Source organism: Pholcus phalangioides, unplaced genomic scaffold, assembly GCF_987345545.1.
Source record: "Pholcus phalangioides strain wild (caught in Gottingen) unplaced genomic scaffold, Ppha-v1.0 ptg000013l_1, whole genome shotgun sequence".
Taxonomy (NCBI): Eukaryota; Metazoa; Arthropoda; class Arachnida; order Araneae; family Pholcidae; genus Pholcus; species Pholcus phalangioides.
In genome coordinates this window covers 17,840,884-17,863,279 of record NW_028301606.1, presented here as the reverse complement: position 1 = coordinate 17,863,279, position 22,396 = coordinate 17,840,884, and the positions used below count along the sequence as shown (strand labels likewise).

General features: G+C 34.1%; 1 protein-coding gene across 1 annotated transcript in view; it reads right to left on the bottom strand.

Annotated features, from left to right (window-relative positions):
• The window catches only part of LOC149078686 (uncharacterized), a 30,135-nt gene extending 11,988 nt beyond the window's left edge, over window positions 1-18,147 (bottom strand). Inside the window, exons 1-9 of the mRNA XM_089241256.1 lie at window positions 18,053-18,147; window positions 17,353-17,465; window positions 16,506-16,535; window positions 13,558-13,690; window positions 8,873-9,027; window positions 4,746-4,878; window positions 3,838-4,001; window positions 2,113-2,236; window positions 1,379-1,545 (exon numbers count right to left, since the gene is read on the bottom strand). Of these exons, the coding sequence (XP_089097382.1) occupies window positions 1,379-1,545; window positions 2,113-2,236; window positions 3,838-4,001; window positions 4,746-4,878; window positions 8,873-9,027; window positions 13,558-13,690; window positions 16,506-16,535; window positions 17,353-17,465; window positions 18,053-18,147 (1,114 nt within the window). The remainder of the gene's footprint in view (window positions 1-1,378; window positions 1,546-2,112; window positions 2,237-3,837; window positions 4,002-4,745; window positions 4,879-8,872; window positions 9,028-13,557; window positions 13,691-16,505; window positions 16,536-17,352; window positions 17,466-18,052) is intronic.
• Window positions 18,148-22,396: the final 4,249 nt, after the last annotated feature.

Below are 22,396 nucleotides of genomic sequence, written 5' to 3'. Positions count from 1 at the left end.
TGGTTAACAATTTCTTGGAGAATAGTAAATGCTATTTTGAGTATAACAATATAATTGACCGTATAGTTAGGACGTCTTCTTTAACAGATCGGCCAAAGAAATTAACACTGTGAGATGTGAGCCAAAAAAAGTCTGCAGAGAAAACCTTGAACGATTTGGAACTTTCTTGAACAAGTAAGAATGTATGCAATATACATTTAGGAAGTACGCATACAATGTGTTCGAAATTCAAGACTATTCTCCTGACCACCACTTACAAACGCATACAAAGATATTGGAGTTTGCTAAAAGAACTTTATTTTCAGAGAATGAACGGTAAAATGTTGTATTTTGAGATGGCAACTCATAAGCAAGATGCACAGCTAACTCCTCGAACCATATATTACTGGAGAACCGTTCATCCTACAGGCATACTTCCAATTAAAAAAAATTATCCGAATGCCGTGCAAAACTCAGATAAGTCATTTGTATTAGAAAGAGGTTGAATAGTTATTAACAGAAAAATATTAACCATTTATACAGACATCCTATTCTAGAAAAAACACAAAAAGGGTGTTGTCCGGTCTTTTCTGAGGGGAAAAAAATCCATGTTTCTAAGTGCAAAGTTCGTTGAAATATTTGAATACTATTTATATTCATCTGCAAGTGTAAAAGAATGTTTAAATTTTTTTCCAGACCTTATCCTTATTGTTCGCCGTTCTTCCCGTCATTTTCAGTGAATTTTAAATTCAAATAGCTCGGTCAATGTTGTATTCAGAAGCTAAATTTTCTTTAGTATTTTTTTGTATTCGAAATTAGAGGACATGAGGACCGTGTAAAAAATAAATTCCGTATCTAAGTTCTGTACCTAGAAGAAGAAATGACATATCTAAGGGGCCATTCAAGTATTACGTAAGCAGATTTTAAGCCATTTTTGACCCCCTCCCCCCCCCCCCCCTGTCAGCAAAATTTCGTCAGCAGCTTTGAATATTTCTTATCTTCACAAAGGGGTGGTTGATGACGTAAGCCACCTTCAAACTCTCCACCCCCCCTTCTTATCAAAAGTCAGCAAATCCGAACCCCCCCCCCCCCGATGCTGACGTAATACTTGAATGACCCCTAAAATAGGCATGCGCTATTTGGGTACTTTTTATAATTAAAACTATGTATGTATCACCAACGGTTCAAAAGGTAGTGTATATAAAAATATAAGACTTCGCATGCTGTATTGCCGGGCAGTGTCATACAATATATATATAATTAGGTCACGGTCAATGTCCGATGTCCAGACGTTCCGTGAAACAGCAGTGTCTGAAAGTCTCAGAAATGAGACTTCGGACCAATACCGTAACACGCACACATAGATGAAAAATTATTAGTTAACTAATTATTCTCTTACCGGTGATTCGACCATATATCACGGCATTTTCTGGTCTTATAGACAAAGACACTTTAGGAAAATTCGATGAGCATTTGTATATAATATTTGCAACATTAAGGCGTGACTTGATGGAACATCTCCGTAAAATTAGATTCAAGCAACCAAGGTCGATGTCGGATAATGACCTAAAACAACAAAAAATAAATATTTACATGTAAAGGCTAGAGCGTTTAGATGTTAAAAAAAAATTGAATTCATTTTAGAATTCTAATTTTTTAAACAATATTTCAACAAAAAAATCAATGAAAAAACATTATTTGGGTGTGAAGAAACATATAAATCAACAGACGTACTGCGTGTTAATTACAGTAATGTGAGCACAGTAATATGCAATACCAGTGTTAAAATAGAAATTTTATTAATTTGGATGTAAATGCGTTATTATTAATGACTAGTAGCCATAATATTATTTATGGCATGTTTTTTTCGCATGATTTATGTGTTTTAGGAATTTTTGCATATACAGGGTGTGTAGAAAATGAATACGCAACTTCGATAGAAATAACGAAGAAATATGCATGTACAACCTTCAAACTCTAAATGAGATCCGATGTACTGAAATCTCAATATAATCATGTAATATTTCTTGTCTAGAGGCTTTAACAGCTTCATTCTCACAGGAACTACAAAACTTTGAGGAGGTGGAGGGGGGGGGGGTGAAAGGTACTGAATACTCTAAAGGAGTCAAATACCTAGGATCACATGTTTTGGAATCCTTCACATGATCCCTCAATGTAGAACAGAAGCTTTTGTCGCAATGCACTCGAGTGCAATTTGCCTTCATGATACAATGCAGAGATGCTGTTACATCATCGACTAGAAAAAAAAAAGAAAAACAAATTATTTTTTTCATATAAAAAATTATATCAATTTCTAATTTAGAAAAAAAGTTATGGCTCTGAATAAGAAGAGCACAAATGCTTATTCGTCAAAAAGGAAGCAGTTGCAATAGTTATAATACAATTTTTTTATGGATTTTTTTTTCTTTCATACGGATCTGAATTTTGAATGTTTTATGGTTATACCAAAAATACATTATCTGTATAACGACTATTTATTCAATCAAGTAGAGACGAATTGATATAATTTATAATAGCATTTTGTTTTTAATTTGTGTTTCATCTCAATATTTCTGAATTAAAGTTTGTTTTATAGAACGAACACATAATTGAATTTATAAAACTAATTAATTATATGAAACTGTTCAGACATAATCATAATGAAAAATTATTTTTAAATCAAAGAGAATTAGCAAAAGTATTGCAAGGTTTTTGATTTATCTCACTTCTGTACTCTCTCTCTGTTCATGGGAGCTCCGATATGAATAAAGAAACAACTAGAGAACGCGAATAAATATCATTATTTTAGCATTGAGAGAGAAAAAGCTGGTTAAAAGTTTATTTATAGAAATAGCATTTTAATTCAAAAACCATGCGCAGACGAATAAGAGAAAAAGTAATAGGCCATCTGCACTGTTATTCAATTGAACTGGATTTAAAAATTCGCCATTCTAGCAATACACAATGCCGACTAGCCGGACGATTTTCTATATCTCACGGAAATGATGTCGAAGGGCTTTACTAAACCTTTTCGTAGAGAATGAGAGTAAACATAAAAAGCTTTTCCACAAATGCTTACTCTCGCATACATTCATTAGAAGACTTGAAAGTGTTTTTCAAAACTTTTGTTTCGGTGAAACTTCTTAAATGACATTTGTGGTCCCAAAAGTGTAGGAGAATGTCTGAGGGAACACCTATGAAGCTAGAACATGGTCGAGAGGTCCATATATTTAGAATAATTTTTCCCTGCAGTTCACCACTATTTCTCGTTGAACCGCTAAATGAAATGTCTTGATTTCTAGGGTTCTGCGGAACATCGGTTGAGTAAGCTCGTGCTTTAATGATGCTTAGAAGAATTTCATAGATGCACTGATCTCAATAAAAACTTGTTACCCTGAAACCAATGTAGAAAGAGGACTTTTAAGGCCCTTAAAATAAAATTTGTTTTTGAAGTCATATTGACCCAAATGTATATAGGTACAAAACATAATTAAGAGGGAAAAATAAAATCAAAAATACATCGGCCTGGTAAAGTTGTGGTCGTAACTGGTGAAGTCAGGAAAAATCAAATACAAATACAAATACAACGCCACAACAGGCAAATTGCCCAACGAGGTGGCTGACTTAAGAACATCATGGATCCCCGAGCCACTGCTACACCACACATGCACCCCCTCACCCGCGGAACCCCAGGTTTGCGTCATTGACAAACAGTTATTTAATAAATAGGACAAACTTCATTCCGGGTCAAATAGACCCCGGGCAGTGCAGCAGGGTTAAATTACGAAAAAAAAAGAATGTTCAATGACATTGAAATTGAGATGAGAGAGAAGATCAAAGTTAGTGTAAGAATCTTACTTGATAAAGTTTCAGCTCGCCTGTTGGTCAATCCCATGTTTTCGAATATCGATGGTGCTCCTGTTTTTACATACGTTGTATATAAGTAATCGAAGACACGAAGACTTATCACTGAACAATTTTCCATTGCTTGCTTTAAGCATTCTCTGCTGTTAATGGCATGTCTGAAATAGCAATGAATAGACATGAAATTGAATTTCATACTATTAACGGCAGTTCTAAACTTCCTTTAATAGTATGTAACTTTTGTAATTGTTATTGCATTATTACTCACAAAAAACAAAAAAAAAATCATTCCTCAATCGCATGTTTTCAAGGTGAATACACTTAAATAAGAACGGAAAAAGGTTTTTTGCGTGTGTGTGTGTGTGCTTCATTCAGCATGAATTTCTTGTATGCAAAAAACAATTTCTATTTGGAAAAACTTACAGATTCAGAAAACTTTATGATCATCGCTTACAGATTAATTTCTTAAGTATGAAATTTCGTGCATATACTGGACGTGGAATTTATCTGTAAGCGATGATCATTAAGTTTTCTGAATCTGTAAGTTTTCCCAAATAGAAATTGTTTTTAGCATACAAGAAATTCATGCTGAACGGAACATACGTAAACCATTTTCCGTTCTTATTTAAGTGTATTCACCTTGAAAACATGCGATTGAGGGATGATTTTTTTTTTTTTATGAGTAATAATGCTATAACAATTACAAAAGTTAAGCTTTCAAAAGTTCATCTACTTTTTTTCCTCATTTAATCATAAAGTGATTCTTGTCAATTTATTTCAGTCATGCGCTATCCAACATTCACGTGTTATAACTAAGTCAATCTAGTTTTAAAACGTACATACATATGCCGAATTCCGTTGCAGATTTTATATCAATATAATTAACAGTAATAAGCACATACTTTTGTCTAACAAAATGAGAATAAAATCCTTCTGAAATGTTTAGGTATGCACCATAGAGGCCAGGAATACAAGTATCTAATATTGTTTCATCCACAACATTTAGGCAACTTTTTATTCTTTTTCGGAGTTCCACTAAAACATGAAATCAAAAACAGAGTGATGAAAACTGTAAAAGTATATAAAGAAACACGATTCAATGTACAAAATCATAACAACAAGAACTACATTTATTTTTCACGTAATAACAACCCTACTTTGCAGAGCCGTAATGTTCCTTCTTGTCCCCCCGGGGCCGACTTTTCCTCGGAGCCCCTCTTTTGAAAGGGTTATTATTATGATGCAAAACACACAAGCGTTGTGTAAAAAGTAAGTGTAAAAAAGTAAGTGTAAACTTTTGTGGAGCACTTCATTCGGCTCAGGGCCCAGGGGGAAAGCTTGCTACTTTGAAATATTTATAAAAATCACCCTCTGATCTGAATGAATAAAAAAAATTCATCTTCGGGTTTGTAGATTCTGGAATATAAAATATCGGAAACTTAAAAGAGAGATGGCAGCACCTACAAGCACAAATAAACCTACATTTCAGTCGTGGAATTTGTCTAAGGCAGGAGTCTTCAACCTTCGAGAGATTGCGGGCCAAATTGAAATTTTCCACGAAGCCTGCGGGCCATCAACTCATTACTGAGGTTTTGGAATTATAAGGTGGACTCCAGATTTACAATGGCGCAGTGACATCTTAACAGAAGGGCCAACTTTTAAATACTAAAAGGCGCAAAATAATACAAATACAACACCACAACAGGCAAAATGCCCAACGAGGTGGCTGAGAGAAAGATGCCCACAACAAATATGGGTGTCATATATTTCAAAAATAAAGCAACCCAATTAAAAATTTAATTAGAAACATTATAAACAATATATACACATGATAAAATATTATACAATGCCCATAAAGAATACTTGTGGTTGTCTTATTCTAAGTATGAATAGCTTCTCGATTTACCCCAACATGTCTATCGTATTCCTTTTTAAACGTGTCAATTGTGTTACAATTTACTACCTCCGGGGGTAAGCTATTCCATTTATTAACAACCCTATTAGAGAAAAATTCCCTGCGACACCATGACCTTGCATTGTCCCTCACCAATCGATACTGGTGTCCCCTTGTAAAAACAGTCGATTGGCGGTGTTCATGGTCCATCCTATCCATCCCATTGAAAATTTTGAACACTTCGATCATATCTCCTCGACACCTGCGTTCATCCAATGTAAACATATTCAAAAAATGAAGTCTCTCTTCATAACTCAAGCCCCGTGTTCCAATAAGGACACGTGTAGCTCTTCTCTGCACCCCTTCAACCAAGTCTATGTCCCTCTGTAGGTATGGTCTCCAAAACCTTACAGCTTACTCCAGTCAGTCCAGGACGAACTAAACCTCGAAAAAGCGGAAGAATGAGCTTAGGAGAACGCGAAGAGACCTTTCAAGACATCATTTATTCTGAAGTTATTAACTCAATAATCAATTTCGGTTGTTGATTAATTCTGAAATCATTTCTTCCACCAATCCTGAAAAGCATAGGTGGCGATACACTTGGAAGTCGGGGGGGGGGGACGTTCATTATTGCTGGGGAAGCACGATGATGATGATGTCAATTCATTATACATATATACATTAGATCAGTCGACTCCACCTTTGACGATGGGGGGAGGGGGGGGCAATGCCCGCCCCGTATCTCCGTTCATGGTGAAAGAGTTCTGATTATTTATTTATTTTAATTATTCTGAATTTACTTCAAATGTTTCTGCAATTATTTATTCCGTTAATTCTGAAATTATTCTCTTCAAGCTATCTTGAAATAATTTCCTTCGCTAATATGAACATAATTTTTTTTTTCTACAAAAATTTCTTTAAAATTAATTTCGGAATTATTCCTTCGTTGAAGTTCGTATCTTTCAGCATTTCTGTGAATTTTGTAATTAGATATGCCTTTTCGGATGCGACTTTTCCGTCTTTAATGCAAATCATGGGTCCAAGAAACAGATTGTGCCTCGCGTGATCGGTCTCTAACTGGCCTTCGGGTAAAATAAAATTACCATTTCTTTCTTAATCGTTTTTGAATGTCTTTAGACATTCTCTAAAAATGGTGTGCACAGTAAAAATCCTCCAGTGCCAAAAGTCGCCCGCGAGTCATGTGTTAAAGACCTCCCTGGTCTAAAGTTATTTACTTCTGTCTGGAATAGGTGGTATAGTGTCACATATAGTTAACTCAATAATCGTAACATCTATATACTCATTTAATAAAATTCCGGATGCACCCATCTTTCGGGAACGCTTCGATATCTCCTTGACATGGGAAGCAGGATGTGTCCAGCCCTTCAATGCTCAATCATAACATCTAACTGCACTTTCAAAGAAAAAATATCACTTTCATAATAATGTATCAGAAGACATACGCAGCCCGTGTTTATGTCTGTTATCTCAAGGTTAAAAAAACAGTGCAATAAAAAAAAGAATATACCTGGTAATACCAATGATGAGCTGATCGGATTCTCTTCTCTGATGTTCTCATAAAAAATATTATCTACGAAAAATATAAACGCACATAAATTTACCATGTCATTTGCTGCTTGTCAATACACGAGATATTGAAGATCATGCAATAAATGTACTGGAGAAACAGGATTCATTCGCAATGCAGTAGAAAATTAAAAATAAAGGTGTTTTGCGAGTAATAAAGAAAACTCTCGCTGAAATAATGTTTCATTAAGTTTTATGCAGTCTAACCAATATCTGTTTAGTATTTTCTTTCATGAAGTTTCCAGTTCGAGTTCTTTGAAAAGTTATACTCAAATATCCCAATACTGGCAGCGCATTGGAATATGGTTGCCGAATACATCAAACATAAATATACCTAACTAGGTTGAGTATCATTATTTCATTACACAAGCATGAGAATATAAATATGTACGTATATCAATAGGATTCCTCAGAGTGTGCAGCAGAGAACTGAAAATTACATTACACAGTGTATAAAGGGTTTTAACAGCTGGTTGATGCGAAGATATATTTAGGGGAGAGAGAAAATTCAACTGGCCTTGCGGGGAATTGAACCCACGTCTTTTCACTTTCTGGGCGAACGACATAGACTACAGAGGTGACGAATATCGTAATATTTCCTTAGAGCTCGTACGCACTGCACGGGACCATACATGGACGGTCGGACCTAACTCAAACCATAGCTCACAACTGCTAACACTTCCACCAGATGGCAGCAATTGTGAGCTTTGGCCTGAGTTAGATCTGACCGTGTATGTATAGTCTCGTTCAGTGCACACGGGCTGCAAAGAGAGATTGAGATGTTTGTTGCCTTTGTAGTCTAGTGGTCTAGGGCGTTCGATTCCCCGCAAAGGTAGTTGAATTTTCTCTTTCCTAAATGTATATATATATGTATAAATATATCTTTGCATCAGCCAGCTGTTAAAAACCTTCGCATGGATAGCGGAGAGTGACATCATTCTCGGATACACTGTGTACTATTTCTGCATTTTTATCCGTTATTATATTACATGAATAAAATTCAACCAAGTTCGCTTTCATGTGTATTTTATGAATAAGTTATTTCTCTTTACTAGTTATTTCATGACGCTTGATATTACAATATATTTTTGCCAGTGTAAGTACTGTATTTCCTCAGAATGAGTCACGCATGAGTGTGTAAAAGTAGGAAAAAGCATTAAAATTGGGCATTAATTGTGGCCATATAATAAGAGCTGTCTCAGCGTATCCACCCCATTTCGAGGATACAATTTAACTTACATGCAATTCCGGTTTTTTTGTTATCTAAGAACAAGTCTTCATCTGAAAATGTTCACTATAAATGAAATGCTCATCATCAATTCAGAATAGTAGGATGACAGTTTAATCAATTTGTATTTGAAAGTTATACGATATATAGTAAATTTCTTGAACATTATTTTTTTTTCAAAAACTAAATCTAACCTCTGTTCCGCTTTCCTCTAAAATCTTGTTTTTGAAAACACTAAGAGCCTCGACAGATAGGCTAAGAAATATGATGTGATTGAATGAACAGAAATTAATTAAGAACAGCAAGAAACACAAAATTACCAGATGGGGATATCACTGTAGAATGATGGTCAATAGGTATCTTTGTATCAAATTCGAAAATATCTATAAAAACCTGATGGATTACATAACGTTGAAGAGAAGTACAATTTGCCAGTGCATCGTTCAAGCACATCCGAGTCATATTTATCTCAAAACTAAACACAAAAATAAAACAAATAAATAAAATAAAGAAACAGCTGACCACCATAATTATACGCATCAATATAATTGTGTTAAAATTAGGTTTACATATAAAAATATATACTTCTGTCTTGGGGCTATGAGACGGCAGATTTTTTTTTCTTTTTGAATAAATATATATATATTTGTTTTGAGTTCTCTCTCATTCAGCAGCCTCATGATCACAGATTCCTACAAGAAAACCCGGACAAGGCTGAGATGATCGGACCGGACTTGAATGAGGAGAGGCCCAGCACCACCGCTGTGGAGCCAAGACGCTCGGCCAGGCTGGCAGGAAAACGTTGACTCAGACTTGTCAGACTAGGTCTGACTTGACCTCTAACCAAGCTGGACTCAAGCAGGTCCTGCGCTTTAGGCCCTCAGCGAACCTTCACTGTACATTGAACAGTTGGCTTCCCCCCTATTTCTTTTATATATCTGCCATCATGATTAGTATATATTGTAATTAATCTAGGATTTTCTTTTGTCTGCTCTTTTTTTTTCTTTTGTAAGTTTGTTTCAACTTTTTTTTATGTATGTATTCTGTGTACATGGAAAAAAAAGTTCTCCGACACCACCCAGTCCCTTAACCGGAACAAGGGCTAAAAATGTCGAATGTCGACCTAGCCTAGGTGGTGTACGGTAAGAGTAAAAAAAAAAGGCTCATGATGATCACCGATGGTCCCACGAGACGTTGGAAACACCTAAACTAGAGAGTGTGCAGACGTGCGAGTAACCAAAGTCGTGTGCAAGTATGTGAGGTGCCAAAAGACTGAACTATGAGCGAAGGACGGAAAGATGGACCTAAATTGTGTGAAAGCTTGAGAAAAGCTGAAAGAGTGGCTCAGACCCAGAGGCATATTGGTGTGGGAGGGGGGGTCTAACACCAACACAACAAGGAAACTAGATAAGAAAGGATGAAGGGTGACACATTTGTATAAACCACAGGCGAAAAACTCTAATCGGAGGGCCTTAAAATTATGTGGCTGGCCCCGCTAGAATTTCCACGTGGAAAAATGGTATCTGATTGAAAGTATCTGATCCCACTATCGTGGAATGCTTCTATAAAATCTAGAAAACTCCATCGGGCCGTACCTGACGGGCTCATGCGTTGAAAAGTTCCCGGGAAAATTTATTAAAGAGTCAGGCAATCTCTTCCTTCTTCAATTCAGAAACAAACAGAATCGGTGAACAAATGGATGAAGCACTCAATGTATGATAATGAATAAATATCCTCGTTTGTGAAGCACCGTTTTACTATAGAGTGCGCGCGAGGGGTTACAATGTGAAGCAAAGATCCGGAGTCACGTGACTCCGGTCCAAAGGCTGGTCAGGGAATCTCGCTGGCAATGCTTTCCTTATGGCTACTCGTATGACGATCTACACGCGCTGTCTTATTTTTGATTAGAATGGCCAACACTTGCGCAGCTTTCGGATGTTCAGAGCGGTTTAGGAAAGGGGGACCAGTATCCTTTCACAAGGGAATACTTTTTTGCTTATTCCTCTTCTTATAAATTAAAAATTGGAATATTAAATTGACGATGCAATGGATTTCTGACGTAATCTCAGATTTTAACGACTCCATTTTGGATTTAATTCAATTAAAGTTCCCAGTTTTGGTAAAATTCAAATGTCATGAATCATTATTAAATGTTTTAATAGAATTTTTGGCAATAAATGATTGAAATTGTGAGTTTTATGAAGTTTTAACTGAAATATACGTCTCCGCAAGATTTGGCGAGATTTGGCGAGTTAGTGAGTTCATTCGAGTTTTGCTCAACTTGGAAGAAAATATGCTTTTCAGAAGGAGAAATTTATGAAAAATATTCTATTTAAATAGAATGTGAGGAAAACTCCCCCCCCCCCCCCTCTAGACAATTGCAGTTTTGCATAAAAATGCATAACAACCTCTAAAAATAATAGTATTTTTACCCCTCTTCACACCTGAGATAAAACTATTACAGAAAAGAAATTTATTTTTTTATTCATTATGTGAAATTGCCGCTTCAAACAAGAAAATTAATTATTCAATTGATTTTTTGAGTCAATATCTGTACTAAGACCTGAAGTCATATATTGTGTACCTCAGATGTTATCTTGAAAAAGAATCATTCTGAAAACGATTTAATACCTTAAATTAAGATTAACATATGCATACTTTTGGAGCGAAGAGATTACATATGTCACATATATATATATATATATATATATATATATGTGACATGTATAAATATTATATTATATATATGAAATATTATATACTATATATATATATATATATACACACTTTAAATTATTACATATATACTCTACATGGAATTTTAATTCTTATAATTTAGAGAAATTGATGATGAGATTCTGTAATTTTCTTGAGTAAAATCTATTTTAATCCTGAAATATTATGTAAGTGTTTACAGTTTTGTGTGATGAGGTTATAAAAGGTTTTTCAGGAATGTTAGAAATGAAACTTTTTCTTATTGTTTGAATATTATTTCATGACTGAATATGGTATGAGTGTGAATGTGTTACATTTCATAACATAATATGATGCATTATAATTAATTATACATTAATTATGAGTATATAGAGTAATTGTAATGTTCTGGAAAGATATATTTTTGTTTTAACCCCTAGTATAAATAAATTTTCGAAATTAAAAGCGACAAAGTGAATGAAGAGAATATTTAAAAATATAAATGAATTAGGCTTTACAACATATACGTTGTTCCGTTTTCCAATATTTGTTTATTTTATAGAATTTATTTTTTCAAATCTGATACTCCCTAAATATTTCACATAAAAATGAGTGAAATTCATTGAAAAAATGAAGGAAAGTTTTCATCAACTTGATCGAATTGAGTCAAATTTCGTTACAGCAACATCCTAGCTTCTGCGAAAACGCGCCAAATGTAATAGCGCAGAACCTGTTCTTTCCCCGACAATACTGCTCATCTTTTCTTCACGTTCGACAAGTTTTATGAATAGCGTGCGCGGTCTATTTATATCTTAAGTCTATGGTTGTGAAAATATGCAAGGAACTTAGCCAAAGACAAGTGTGACTGCGTTCTCATGTGCAAATTTAAGAATGTCTCGTAACCCTACTTCAACGCTTTTAGTGGCATATTAAGTACGTAAATAAAACAAATAATATCGTTACATTAGAACCCTCTGTTGCCATCTATAAAATATGAAAAAAAATACTAAACACCAGCCTGCTTAAAAACCCGGCTGAGCTGAATAGTTTTTTTAACTTTGGGGGCTGTGAAAAAAAAAAGCATTATTACGAGGGATCCCTTTTTTAGGGTGGGGGTACAATCTATTTTATTTTTTCTGCACAGATATCTTATTTCTCTGTGCACAAAATTTTGACATCTCTTTTGTTTGTGCGTAATGAAAAAATATTACGCTACTTTATACAAAATAGGTAATTTTTTTTTTCTGCGCAGCAAATAATCTCTGTACACGGAAACACATTCTCATTCTCAGACCCTAAACGCCCTTATTTTGTAAACTTATCCACCTTCAAAAATGATGCCTCTCTTAGTTACTATTGCCCGCCCATGATCACACACACACACACACACAATTAACGGGTAAAAATGAAATATCTTCAGTAAAAATATGCGTTCTAGAAAATATTGAAAATAACGTTTTTTATTACAATGTAAGACACACATCATTGAACTGGAATCACTGCTGTCACCAATCAAAAAAAAAAAAAAAAAAATACAACTATTGTGATTCTACCATTGGAAGGTGGTGACCGGCTTCTGATTAATGTACAGCAGAAAAAAAGTCAATATGATTTGTTATTAATAAATACATTATGAGCAATAATAAATATAATAAATAAATATAATAAATAATATAACTAAATTATCAAGTTTGCTTCAAAATTTTTACACTTAATGTTTTTGTACAGCAAATTAACATTAGTAAAACGAATAAAATATAGCTATAGCCCCTTTTGAGGTTGTAAGATTACAAAATAAGCACGTTTAGGGTCTGAGAAAATGAGAATGTTTTCGCATACAGAGATCTTTTTGCTGAGCAGAGAAAAACTCCCTATTATTGTATAAGATAGCATGTTACTGGGGCTATAATATAGCGCTAAGACAGAAATAGGGACACTTTTTTTAGATAAAGACTCAAAAATTTGTTTGAGTTCAGTAGAACAGCTTCATATCATCAAGGATTCCGCGGGACAGCCTTATTACTATCAACGGTTCCGCTAGAAGCATTACATTGGAAACTGCTATACCTTATACAACCCTTTTTTCTTTTCTCCAACCCACCTCAGTATTCGACTTGGTTTCAAGTGTTACATCATTTCTGTCACATCTCTTTGCGGGAACGACAATAAATCTTATTATATTTTTTTTAAATAAACCATATTAAAATCGGCAAAAAATCTGATGGAATACTTTTATTAAATTTAAACTTAAATGCATAAAACCCATAAAAATTTTTAACTATTACTGATAAAAAAAATCCGATAGACTTACACTTGACTGATTAATTCATTTCCAATTTCGCCTAAAGCAACACTTTCCAATGCTTCGTAGGCGTTGTCCAGGCAAATGTCTAAAAACTTTCTGGAGGTCACCTTGAGGCATTTTAAAATTGGTTCCTTGTCATCTGTGGAAATAAAGGCATAAAGCAATCGGTAATGAATTAATTTAACCTTTTGCGTTCAATGATTTCAAGTATGACAAATGTGTATATTATTGTTTCTGTAGCGGGGCGAATGTAATGCTGTCAGTTAGGGTATCTACTATTCGCATACGTAAATTAGAATCTGTTTTACCAATCTAACAGTTTCGACAGCTATATGATTCCCATCACATTCTGATTAAGGTAATCGAAGAAATATATCAAAATAAGATAAAGAATCAAGAATGCCTATGATGCTATTTCATGTACCTGTGCCAAATTAATCACTGCTAATTTGTTTTACTTGCAAACTTAGCACAACGTTAATTTAATTAATTTCTGGCACAACAACTTTACTTGTTGACATCTATACAGCGATTAAGTGATTACTTTCGATATTACCTGAATAAATATCAGTTTCATTATCAGAAATGAGAATGTTGTTGAATGCCATCAAAACAGGCATTTTCTTAAGAAGCAAGCTTGTCTTTTTCATTAAATGGTCATTTTCTTGCCGATATACTCTGTGATGATTTATCTAATGAACATTCAATACAATTCGGAGGTTTCGTTATCGGAGCGTTAGAACAGGAGTCAGCCTAGTGTCTGAAAGCCCTGTATAATCGCAATGCAACATTTATACGGCTGCCATTAGGACTATAAGTGCCTTTTCACTCACATATATTTTTACACAATAGAAAGAAAATTTCAAAGAGTATCTCCGATGCATAAAGAAATGTAGAGGAATGAAAATGAGTTTTAACGGGTAAAAGTTAGCTTTCACTGCTCGGGAGAAATTTCTGAATTTCTCAATAATCAATTCGTATCTTCCAGTATCTCTACAAATTCCTCATAAATATGGAAAATAAGATATTTTTCCCTTTGAAAATTTGTTTTTGGGTATTCGTACTTTTACTCCAACTTCAAAATTGTCATTCTTAAGGCACGAATTTTTATGACCTAAAGAAGAAAAGGCGTTGCTGATAGGTCAAAAAACCTGAATTTCGCGTTTTTTAACCGATCAGAAATAAACGTTCCATCTTTGGGTCAAGAAAATCTGGTCTTTAGTCATTATTTTGAAAGTCCATATACAGGGAGAACGTTATATGTTCTGCCAAACAAACAGGAGTGATAGACAAGCCCAAGTGGAACACGATACACCCTACCAAACCTGTCCAATCTTGAACCGTTTTCGAGTTATGGCGGATTATCAAATTTGGAAAAAAGTGTGTCAAGTTTGAAAAATCCCGAATTTGTGAAGTTTCTGCCAGTATTTAACACAAACTAAACATATTTAGAAGGGACAGGAAAAGTTCCATAAGGTGACACCGATTTCACTGAAATATCTAAATTTAATGCGCAGCTAAAAGTGCTAAAAGACTAGCCAAGTGCAAAATGAAATTGCCGCCAAAATTTTTAGTCGCTAATTCTACAAACACCCATATAGCTACAATCCATCAAATTTACCAAACACTTGTCCATTGTACCAACTTTCGTAAGAGTCTGCAATAAATCATATCGGTGCTGTAGTTCAGAAGAAATTCAGGCTTTTGTTTGCAATACATCACTGAAATAAGAGTTTGTTGAAGTAGATATTCGATGGAAATTCGGAATTAACGGGCACAGATTTCGGTGACAATTCTATTTTGCAGTAAAAATCGCATAAAATGGCATTACCTCCATTTACATGATAGGTCCAAACGCCTATGGAAAAAAACTAAAACAAGCTCTCTCTGTTTTCTTTGGCCTCTCCTTATTATCGGAGGCTTCGTTGTAACCCTACGAAGTTGTTCTTTTTCAAGAGCAAAAGAGAACAGATATGGCGAAGGCGGAAAAAAAGAGAAATTTCCACTTCCTATACCTACACTATCTTATGTATATCCCTCCCCCCCACTCTCTCTCTCTCTCTCTCTCTCTCTCTCTCTCATATCTTTACCTTATAAGGGGTTTCCTTTCATTAATTTTTTTCTTCCCCTTCTTCTATTTTTTTTCTCCTTCAACTTCTTTTCCTCTTTCTAACGTGTGGTTAGGTCAAGGTTATCATATTTATTGCCCATTCTTCAAATAAAGATATTCCGAATTTCTAGCCAATTTCTTGTAAGCGAAGGGGTGAGGGTGAATTTCAAGCGCTGTGTGATTGGTGAAGTGGAAAAGTCGAATTGGTGCCAAAACATATTAGTGATGTATTTATAAAGCAAACAAAAACAAAAAACAAGAGACTACATTTTTCCTGAACTGCATTACCAATATAGTTCATTGTAGTCTTTTTCGAAAGAGAAATGTAATGAAAACGTTTTTGGTGAAATGGGCCGATTTTTGTAGCTAGAAGGATTTTTGCGTAATTGGCGATGAAAACTTGTGGTGAAAATTCGATTTTGAACTTCGCCAATCTTTCAGAGATCGTAACTCGTAATTGAATTCAGATATTTTAAAGAAATTGGTATTACCGTTATATATATATGATTAATTTTTTCTGTTCTTTCCAAACGCGTGCTTAGTTTGCGTGTAGGCATCTCAGAGATTTCACAAATTTTGGTTTTTCAGAATTAACACATTTTTTCCCCCATAATCGAGTATTCACCATAACTCGAAAACGTTTCGAGATAGGACCAGGTTGGTAGGGTGTTTACTGTTCCACTTGGGCACCCCGTTTCGTTTGGCAAAACGTGTCACGTTCACCCTGCATACATAAGATTGACGTAAGAAATTGAATATTTTCAACTGGAAAATAATTTCTGTCGTAGCAAATATTTGCTTCTCATAGTGCATATACGTACAGAAAATGTGCCAACATATTTACCAGGATGTACAAATTCTCGTTCAACATGTCCTGAAAGATAAATAGTTAGTAAATTTCATTTTATTTCAATCGCAAAAACTTATGTAATTAATTGTACAAATAATTACTGTAACGAGAGCATTGGCTTATTTTACACATTATATCTAAATTCCAAGCATTTTGTGCTGCTCTCAGCCTACAGTTTATACAATTTTAAATTTTTCAGTCACCTGATATATATATATATATATATACTGAAAACATTCCTTTCCTCACAGTATTATCTCTTTGTAATAAAATGCATTGAGAGTACCCTTAGTTCATTCTCAAGGAACATTCTAGTGCATCAGCTTTTAAAATCCCATTGATAGGGCGTTGCAGTTGTCTTTCCCGTTCCCGCCTCTGACAAGACCTTTCATCTTCTTCCCCGTTGGTGACAAAAGCCCACCAAAACATACACATACCCCCTAGCTGGGCCGACTTGAGGCGGTTATGGGCATTAACCTACTCGGCCGACTTCGGGCGATCTGGGCATTATAGAGTTAAACTCGTATCTTAACTATTGGATTTTATTCCTTACTGATACTGTTTTTAATTAACCACGAAATACCAAGCTAAATACTGAATAATATTTTGAGAAACTGTAAAACCCGTCTGAGAGTGTTCTCCAATCACCATCTATCAATCAGAAAACTAATCTATCTGACAGGTGGTCCTTTATCTGAAGTAAATTGATGCAAATGCAAAATTCCTTGACAGAGAAAATTGCTCCATATCGGGAACTGGCCTGATAATAATCAAAAATTTATTTATGCATTTAATGTGCAGATATAAGTCAAATAAAGGAAAATAAAATGAGCTCACTTACTTTGTTTGGGGTTGTACACAACCGAAAACTGCTGCAGTACTTTGCTCACAATCATTCGAGCAGGATAAGAGCATCCAGAAAAATGTTCGTCTAAACAATTTGAGTCTGGTGACCTGCCGCAGAGTGAGAGAGAAAAAAAACTGGGTCAAAATAAATTTTTATCGACAGAAAATGACACAAATAACCTTACCTTTTTCCGATAATCTTTCCGGTTTAAAATGCATTTGCAACGGAGTTTGCTTTCGGTCTTTTGTTCTGAATGAATTTCGATGGGTTTATATATATCGTACGCTGTTGAAAAGTGAAATCGAATTTTGGCATTAAAATAGAATGTTATGCATTCCTGTTTAAATTTGTGCACATGCATGCTCAAGACACTTAGCATACGGTCATTCAGTGTTGCATGTGTTGTCAGTGTCCAACCGTAACCTGCGCCTATGGTAGGGACAATCTCGATAATAACTGCTACGGATCTGAAGGAGGATGTCTTCAGTGACGAATCTAGGTTAATTTCTACACTTGTGATGGCTTTATGCGTGTCTAGTGGCCCTCTCTTCATTGCCTGTCTTTACTGTCAAATGGAGCATTGTCCATACATCTGATATGATTGTCTGAGAAGCGATCTCATGCGACAGCCGACCACTCATAAAAGTTATTCGAGGGACGATGACAGCGCACGGATATATGCAGGACATCCTACAGCTGAACAGTTGTAACATCAACTGATTCATCACTATTACTAGTAGAACCTTGAAGTTGGAACTTCAGGAGCATGTAATGTAACATATTTTTCATCGTAAAATAAGAACAATAAAGATTTGAAGACGTAGTAAGGGAACCTTTAGATTACAATAAGACTATACTTAGATAGTCAACCAGATCATCACCAAAAAAAAATTTCACCGCCGAGATACTCCGTTGGAGGGAGGCACCCATTGCAGCACTTGCCTATGACCGGAACACTGCAGACTGGCATGATGAAAATCCGGCTGAGGGCAATGAGCAATCGACCGAGCCAAATGTACACCGGCACATATTTATTGTTTATTCGGTTGTGTCCTCACTCAGATGTAATTCATAAAAAAATTACTTTCTTCTGTGAATTAATTCATCCAATCCATTCAATGTTTGAATTTTACAGATAAAGGAATTTTTCTTTTGAAATTTTCTGCAATTGTTATGGCAACGTAGTCAACTCACCTAACAATGTGGCGGAAAAAATACGGAAATAATTGTCCATGCAAAAGTTTCATGGGCGCTTGGTGTGTCTGGAAACACACGATAGATCACAGATCTAATCTCTTAGAATCTGTTTAGAAATATCTATTACACGAATTTTTCAACTTGCCATAAGTAAGATTAATATACAGAGATACAGATATAAATAAACGAGGGAGGGGGAGAAATAATGTGACTTACTCAAAATCTCTTGTTACTGGTATTGTATCAACGACTCTGTTCAACGCATCGTATATTCCTTCAACGCATGTGTCCAACTTGGATTCCTCAGCAGTTTCCAAACATTCTTGAAAAACAGTTTTTTCTTCCCCTTTAAATACGATTATAAATATCTAGATCAAAATGAAAAATTTAACAAACGGTATTGCAATGAATATATTTCTCACATTCGACTGGCATCGTAGAACTTTCCATAATGATCTACTGCAGTGGTTCCCACAGTGATATATAAAAAAACTTACTACGAGAGTTGATTGTATAACACTACAACCACGTTACAGCAACCAGTCCGTTACAACGACAGGAAAAAGTTTAAAATGCTTTCATATAAGAAGCATCCGATATGATTACCGTTTCATATAATGACCACCCAATAAAACGTCCGTCTTCGAAGGAACAATGGGGGATCGTTATAACGAGCGTTGGCTGTCTTATAGGAAAGATTTCTTAAAGAGATTGGTGCACGATCCACATGCTTTCCTATCGGAAAAATCTCCTCTTCCTTTAAATAAACATATACATTTGAAATTTTATTTAAAAAATATTATTTTTTTTTAGTTTAGGCACTCATTTTTTTACCAAATACTATGGATACTTTAATACAATGTAACACGAGAATTTAGGATTTTAATTGTTGGTTATTTTTTTCTCGAATTTTATCTTCATCAACATGCAACGTTTTCAAAAATCACCAAAATTTATCCGTATTTTGTGCATTAAAATTTTTTTAAATATTTTTTATAGAAAAAATCTTCTTGTTAAAGTATATAACACCATAGTGTGGAGAGACACCCAAAGTTTCAAGGCATTCCAGAAATGGTGGTATTCAAAATAATATTCCTTATCTGACAAAAAAGTTTTGCAAAAATTAGTGGAAAAAAATTAGCACATGCCTGCCAGCAGTTTATATTAACATATTTTAAAAATATTTGAACCTACTTTTTAAAAAGTTGAACACTGCAAGAAGGAAAAAAATTCATATTATTTGGAAACTGAAAAATTCGAAAATGTGTTTTATGGAAACTTTGCGTACACCAACCCCCTTAAAAGGAATTTATTAAATTTGTTCTGAAAATTTGGAACTTCACGCAGCTTATCTAATATATGATGTTTTTTCATCGTAAAATAAGAACGAAAACGAAGCATTGAAAACATGCAGCAAGAGACAAAAGATGTAAACAAGAAAATTGATGAATATAATTAAGATTTAAATGACTAGTGAAACACAATTTAAAATCATATATTTTTACATAAAGAAAATGAAAGAAATTAAAAATAGGAACCGATATAATTAGTTTAGTCGAAGCAATATTAATTTAATTTTAAACTCAATTGAATTCAACAAAAAATATTTTCGTCGTATTTTCAACGATTCAGATATAAATAACAAATAAGATATCCTCACCGATTAGCTCAACGCTTATCGCAGTCATTCTACTCAAAACTTTCTTGAAAAATTCTCTCTGAGCATCGCTGCAACCAAACAATGATCGCCTCAAACATTCTGAAAAGTCTGATTTATATCTGATTGAGAAATAAAAAAATCATATTGGATTTGCTTAAAATAAAAACAAGAATTGGTGAAATTTTTCTAAATATCCAAACATAAATATTAGGAATTCAATTTATATACAAAAATCCGGTATCTGAATATGAAAGAAAACATTACCGTAAAAACACGAAATGATGCAGAAATTCAGAAAAAATGTAATGAAAAAAAATTAAATTAAAAACTAAAACATGAAATATATTTTTTCTTAGAATATTCAAATGCGCAAAATCTTACGAATAAGATGACCGCTTGAAAGCAAAATTATAGGAGTTTGCAATAGGCAAGCACATCAGTAAACTGTTTCTATTGAGATTGCTCATACATTGTTTTGATATCTTGTCGCTGTTATGTTCTTCTGCAATAATATAGAATTTTTTCAAAATAAATTCACGTAAACATCATTACTTTCATTGCATCAGGATGTCTTTTGGATACAATATAAAAAATATGTGCATGAAAATAAAATAAAAAGCTGTTTTTATCGTGAACTCGCTTAAATTAAGGGTATTACAAGCGGAATCTCATCGGTTGAGGCATTACTAGTATGCAGAGTTACAGATGCGTATTACCAAGTTTGATATCAAGTAGTTACGTATTAACAAAAAGCTGTATGCTCTTTACCATATGTGTCAATGCTATCATCCAAATATTTCAGCCTAATAATGGTACATCTCTCTCAATTATCTTTGTAAAACTAAGTTATTGTATCAAGCTGATTGCTTTATTTAGCTGTCTGAAGCTGAAGCAGTAGTGTATATTATGAAGATAAAGATAAATTGAGTAACCATGCAATAAAAAGAAAAGGAAAATCAACATGGAATGAGATTCATACGGATTAAAAGAGATTGTGTTTAACATGGTTGTATAACCATGGTGAAGAAATTTTGCGTTAATTACATCCAAAAAATGCAACAACACCAAAATCTTTGAGAAAGTCCTCGATAGATCATTGGGTGTGTGGGACCGGTGGTTGAATATACCGTGACTAAAGGAATATCAAAATAGGATGTACGATATATGGAGGGCTCAGAAATCAATCAGCAATAAACATAAAGAATGAGATAAAAGGATCTTTTTATCCCGTGATCAGTATAAGTGGTACTATCTGCTTTTGCAATATGAAAATAGCGGCTTGAACGTTTTGGCGACTGGAAGTTTTACTAATGAAAATGCACTTGCTATACGGAGGTCAATTTTAGAAAAATTCACTTACACTGATTGGTTTCGAGCCCTCCATATTTTGCATAAAGTGCATAAGGGTTTGGCTGATGAAATACTTTACACAGAATAAATTACTTATTTTCACACATCGAAAATTGTGAAACCATTCGCATGAATGTTTGCGAAAAGCGCTAACAAGGAAAAAAAGACATTTATGGGTGTCTAATTTATTGCTATAGGTGAGATAATGGTTAATTATTGCAATCACCGCATTTATCCATTTCAACAAGTTTTTTTAAAAATATTTCTTGAATCAGTTAAATAAACCAGCATCATTCTTACAAAAATCATCTAAATGAAATTAGAATCTGTTGTAGGACCTCCTTTTGTCTTCCTGGAAACTTTATTCTATTCGCTAATTCAGATGATCAAAACTTTGGAACGTCAGAAAATATCATGATGGGAGTTGGTTGATTAAATTTTTATACAAATAGCAAAACAAGCTTTCAGTTATTATTGTTATTATTATTTGCATCAACCTTGTCCGATTCTATTTGAAAAAAAAAATTCATTCCTATAATCCCAGTAGTTTAAATTTTTTTACCTAAAAAAGCGAAAAATAAAAAATTTAAAGACGAAAGACATTTTTAAAAAATATAAACACATATAAAATACCGTTGATACTTATATTCAGTGTTTTCTATGGTACTTTTTAAAATAAATTTTATGTGTGAATCATGAAATGTTTATTCAAAAAACAATAACTTAACTAACTCTATGAATTGAAGTGAATAAACACCAATGTAATTCGTATGTAGGTTTTTTCAATTCGGGGTGCATTTTTTGAATAAAGAAAAGATGAAATTTCCAAAA